Here is a 5136-nt window from a genome sequence, read left to right as displayed (position 1 = left end):
CTTTACAAAGGTCTTCTGTGGAGGAACAGCTTAAGGACTCTAGTTGCAGTGATAGCTACATCAGTCTCTGTGCTAAGATCAGACCAGAGACTCAGAAATGAGCCAAGCCTACAGTTAGAACCGAACTAATGGACAGGACAGCTCAGGAACAATGGAAAAGTGCATCCTAATGGCTCAGGGCCATTGGGAAAGAGGCAAATCAAAATGCCCACAACTTTAAATCCCCTTCCTGTTGTGTCGTTAGATGCAAACAGCCCTGGGGAGGGTGGGACCTTAAGTAAGGCAGTGCTCTGTAGCAGGGGCAGACGCCATAGTTAACTAGAAGCTGAAGGCTCTGGGCTGACCACAGTCCTCACAGCCACTATGCAGGAAGCTCATGAGGGGTCTTTAAATGCCTCCCCAGGTCTTCCCCAATTCCCGGGCCGACTAAAACATTGTAGGTACTGGGCATCTATTGACTAAGTGGATGGATGAACATTTGAGACGATCTGAAGTCTGAAAGGATTTGTGGAAATGGAGAATGGCCAGGGAGTGCAAGCTGGGAAGCAAAGAGACTGGAAAGGTCTGGATTTCAACCAGGCTAGGTTATATGCTGAGACATAGTGAAGTAAAAGAGTAAACACTGAGCATGGGCTTGGGAAGCAAGCAGGCTAAGGTGAAAGCCTGGGAACTACAAACACTTAAGAACTGTCAACATCAAGAAAGAATAGCCAAGGAAGGAAAACAGGAAGGTGCAGAGTGTGGGAGGGCCTGGGAGAGAATGGAATGAGAGGGAGGAGGCTATAGGGCAAAGGCCAGGAAGAGGCCAAGTCAGATAAAGACTAAAGGTGCCCCTCAAATGGCCATCAGAAGAACAGGACTCAAGGACTGCTCTGGGTAGAAACAGATCAAGCCCCATCTGAGGCCTGGGTCTCTGATGTATGCTATGGAGAAGTCTCCATTTGTCCACATCTGCTGTGTGCAAGATCTAACCTCACCAATGATGCCCAATAATCATGACCTTTGCAGCTTGAAGTCTCGCCACTTTCCTTGGAGGGAGGCCATAGAAGGATCCCAGTGACATTTTAGAGCCCTAGGTCTCTGTTCTTCCCTGTGATTGATGAAGGGCTTCCAGCCTCTGGTTCACCAAGGATGGCAAGTCTACAGTTGCTTCCTGGAACCCAGTGCTTGACTTCAAAAAGAGGACACAGATGCCAGGTGGTGGTGGTGCATGCCTTTAATGTCAGCACTCAGGAGGCAAAGGCAGGTGGATCTCCGTGAGTTCAAGGCCAGCCTGGTCTACAGAGTTAGTTCCAGGACGGGCTCCAAAACTACAGAGAAAACCTGTCTCGGAAAAAAAAAAAAAAAAAAAAAAAGATATAGGTGTCCAGATTCCCATGACCTCTGACTTGAGTTCCCCACACTGCCTGTAAATCCCACAAGTGGTCTGTTGTGTGAGCTCAGTTTCAATGGGAACAGAAACTGGGTTTAAGAAAAGAAATTATTTACTTATTCCACAGAGAAGATAACAAAGTAAATAACGCAATATCCTAAGTGGTACCCAGTCCCTGCCCCCGGGCCTCTTATGTGCTTCCTGGATCATATAAAAAGCCACCTGATGCCCCCACAACTCACACACACTACGACACCTAACCCCGAATCCAGAGACAGCCAGAGCCTCCTGGACTCCACCATGAAGGTCGCCATCCTCACAATCGCTCTTGCCATGCTGTCCGTCTGCAGTAGCTCGGGTAAGTGCCAAGGGTCCCTTTCCCAAGAACAGAAGAAGGAAGTGGCCAGTCCCTCTGTGGCTGCCTGGAGGGCCTTAACATGGTGACTCTCAGAAAGCTTGAATCTGATGGCCAACAGTCTTTATGATCTTGGGGAAAGCATTGAGCTGTTAGAAAGCCTAGAATCACACCTTCCAAATCCTGAACCTCTGCACTCCAGGGGCCAGGAAAACCTGAATGGGAGATGGGGAGTTGCCCATCTAGACCAGCATGTCTGCCCAAAAGTGGAGTAGGGATAAGGCGCCCTTTGAAGCCCAGACTAGGACTGGCTCAAGATGCCAAGTGCTCCAGGTTGGAGGGTGTCCCCACCCAACTCTGGCAGTCAGTCTGGAAGGGGAAGTGCAGAGACTTTTGCCCTCAAACCCAAGGCAAAGTCTCTCGTTCCGGGAGGAAAGGAATATTCCAGAAAGAGATCTTCCCTTTGGGAAGCTGCCAATCCCGGGTGGAGTTTTTCTAAACATTCTGTCCTCTGGAAAGGGGATTAGAGGTCTCTGGATAGTTGTTGCTATCACTGTGAAGAACGGAAGAGAAACAAGAGAGGGAGGAGGGAAGAGAAGGAAGGATGAAGGAAGGGAGCGAGGGAGAATGGGCCAATCTCTCTCCCTCCAGGCATTTTGTGCTTCGGGAATGGGGTTGGGAAAACTTCTCCCTCCATCAGCTTTCCCGACTGCCCTCTGATAAGTCTGTATTATTTCTCTAAAAACCAAACCCCAGTTAATGTACTTGGAAAGGTTCACAATGCCAGTGGATACAGGTTTTATGACTAAGGGAATTCAGACCCCAAATCAAGGGGAAGTAGGGACGGTTGTTTTAACCTAACACTTTTATTTGTTTTCAGGGGAAATGACATCATTTTGGATTATTAATTAGGTAGCAGTGCTAATTACTGTAGAGGTGGGTGGCTAAACTGGCAGGCTATTCGCATATAAAACTCTGGCTGGAAACCAGTTAATGCTCTGTGCGATGTGCTAGTCACTGTTCTCGGCCATTTTACACACTATCCTTTTCATTTTCATAACAACGCAGGGAAGTAGAAATACTGCTCCTGTTTTACAGATTAAAAAACTGAGCCACTGGAAAATGAAACACCCTGCTGGTGACGTTATGGAGAGAGTTTAAGTTGTAGTGAGCATTGTTTTGGTTTTGAGACAGGACCTCGTTTTGGTCTGAATCCACAGCCATCCTGCCTTAGCCTCCTCAGTGTCATGGGTTATGTGACAAATGTGAGCTGCCATACCCAGCTGGAGTGGATATTTGGAATAGGAGCAGGGTCCTGAGTCAGAGCAGTGAGGCCAAATTTGCCCACAATGCAGAAAATTCCGGGGCAGGAAATTTCAACTAGGTCAGAAGACAGAGGGAAGCAGGGTAGGAAATCGTGTTCCCAGGAGTAGGCACCGAAGCAGACAGCACAATCCACACAGCACCGCTGTTGCGGGGAACATGGTGAGGTGAGAGACTTGTCTGCAAACTGACTGTGCCATCAGACTAGAATGCATGCGTACTTTCATCTTCCAGGCCAGGTCTGGGGATGATGCGAGGCTGGCAGGGCTGTGTCGCATGCCCTCAGTAACACGTGGCACAGACCACCATTAGCCGTGGGCCAGGAGCCTTCTGGTAGAAAGCAAGGCTCCCAGAGGCCTCCTCCCAGTCCCCACACCACAGCAAACAGCTAGACAGGCAGCTTCTGTTACCGGCTCTGTCTAGAATGATGACAGAAACAATGGCCAGCCCAAGCCAGGAATCCAAAGGCAGCTCAGGAAAGCCAAAAGCTGGCTGTAACCTAGAAAGTGCTCACACGGTGCCAGGTTTCCACGCTTGGAGCCTCACCAGCTCTTACATTCTCCTCCATCACCCAAAGGCTGCTATCTCCTGCTGCCCAGACTGACTGGTCCAGCGGGGCACTGACTGGCCAGTCTTTGGAGAAGAAGCTGAATCCATGCACTTTCTTTTGCCTGCACTCCAGCTTCTTCAGATGTCTGCCCAGGGTTTCTTCAAGTCCTTGAGAGCCTCTTCACGGACCCAGAGTCCAGATATAAGGCAGCCCTGGAGTTTTACAGCCCCAGCTCAGAACTTAAAAATGCAGGAATCCAGCTGAAGAAACTGGTGGATACCCTCCCGGAGGAGACCAGAAAGAACATCCTGAAGCTCTCGGTATGCAACACCCATCACCACATTGCTTCTGAGTGGTTCCCCAACTACAGTATCATACCACACGGGGTTACAAGGCTGATGGATATCCCTGTGGTGTCCCTTGCTTTCTTCTTGCTGTGTGTGTGCGTGCTTATTGTTGTTATCGTTGTTGTTTGGGGGAGGGTCTCTCAGAACTAGCCTCACTGTCCTTGAACTCCTGGGGTCAACTGTTGTTCTTACCTCAGCCCCCCCAAGTAGCTCAAACTATGAGCTTGTACCAGCACACTCAGCTCCGCTGACTTTTTTCCCAAGAATTGTATTTATTCAGTGTGAATGTGTAGGTATGTGTTGCACGTGTGAAGGTCATAGGACAATCTTTAAGGAATCAGTCCTCTCCTTCCACCATGTGGGTCCTGTGGATCATGCTCAGGCAGGAGCATTTACAGCCAAGCCACTTTGCCTGTTCTTTTAAGGCCTATCGGGAAGCCATCCAAGGCCTCTACCCTGAGAACCTTGCAGAACTTACTGTAGCTTTTGCCTCTGTTAAATCTGTATATGCCATCTACTTCTGGGGTTCACTCACCGTTATGTGGGGGCTTTGTTTCTTTATTCTAGGATAAAATCCTAACAAGCCCTCTGTGTAATCAAGGCCTACACTTCTAAAGCTCAGCGGACTTCAAAGATATCCCCCTGCTAAGAGCCCCCATTGTTGTCCTGTGCCCCCTTTACCTCCCCCCCACACCTGTCCTGCCCTCCTCCCCGCAATAAACTGCAAGCATCTCATTGGGCCTGTGTGCACTGGTCTTTTCATCCACCTGCTGGAGCCAGAAGTTGGTCCCGGAATGAGTGACATGAACCAGAACTAAGGGAGGGCAACTGAGGCCTGCCCTGGGACCACACAAGAAATCCCAGAAGGCCTCTTTCCTCTAGGCTTCGCTGCTTACCATCAGTGGAGTGCAAAGCCCTCTAGCTAGGTCCCACCATCTATCCGACACTCTAACCCAGCTTATCCCACAGATCTGGGATACACCCCTCCCTCCCCAAGACTGGTCCCAGATGTTACTGGATTCCATCTCCATCCTCTGGGCTATCCTGCTCCAGCCAGGAGCCTGGTGTGTATCCCTTAGCCCTTCCTTGTCCAATCAACTGAGGAGACCTGTGGGGTCATTCACTCCCTCCATATCCACAGACCACACCATCATCCCGGGCTGCTGCAAACCCAAAGGCCCCTTTACAG

At 49.8% G+C, this 5136-nt stretch overlaps 1 protein-coding gene across 1 annotated transcript; it reads left to right on the top strand.

Moving 5' to 3' along the window:
- Positions 1 to 1586: 1586 nt before the first annotated feature.
- Positions 1587 to 4687, top strand: Scgb1a1 (secretoglobin family 1A member 1). The gene is made up of 3 exons (XM_050137171.1): positions 1587 to 1730; positions 3733 to 3920; positions 4515 to 4687. Exons 1-3 carry the CDS (start codon positions 1598 to 1600, stop codon positions 4560 to 4562), a joined length of 369 nt encoding a protein of 122 aa, XP_049993128.1. The 5' UTR covers positions 1587 to 1597; the 3' UTR covers positions 4563 to 4687.
- Positions 4688 to 5136: the final 449 nt, after the last annotated feature.

The sequence above is a fragment of the Alexandromys fortis genome, unplaced genomic scaffold, assembly GCF_014885135.2.
Source record: "Alexandromys fortis isolate MF-2015 unplaced genomic scaffold, M_Fortis_MF-2015_v1.1 scaffold_3, whole genome shotgun sequence".
Lineage (NCBI taxonomy): Eukaryota > Metazoa > Chordata > Mammalia > Rodentia > Cricetidae > Alexandromys > Alexandromys fortis.
The sequence above is the reverse complement of the archived record's forward strand: the minus strand, read 5'-3'. Positions and strand labels throughout refer to the sequence as shown.

Coding starts and splice junctions, on each gene's coding strand:
- Scgb1a1 (XM_050137171.1), top strand. CDS start 1,598: ATGCCCCCACAACTCACACACACTACGACACCTAACCCCGAATCCAGA. Junction 1,731..3,732: donor GTCCGTCTGCAGTAGCTCGG/GTAAGTGCCAAG, acceptor CCTGCACTCCAG/CTTCTTCAGATGTCTGCCCA. Junction 3,921..4,514: donor AGAACATCCTGAAGCTCTCG/GTATGCAACACC, acceptor TCTTTATTCTAG/GATAAAATCCTAACAAGCCC.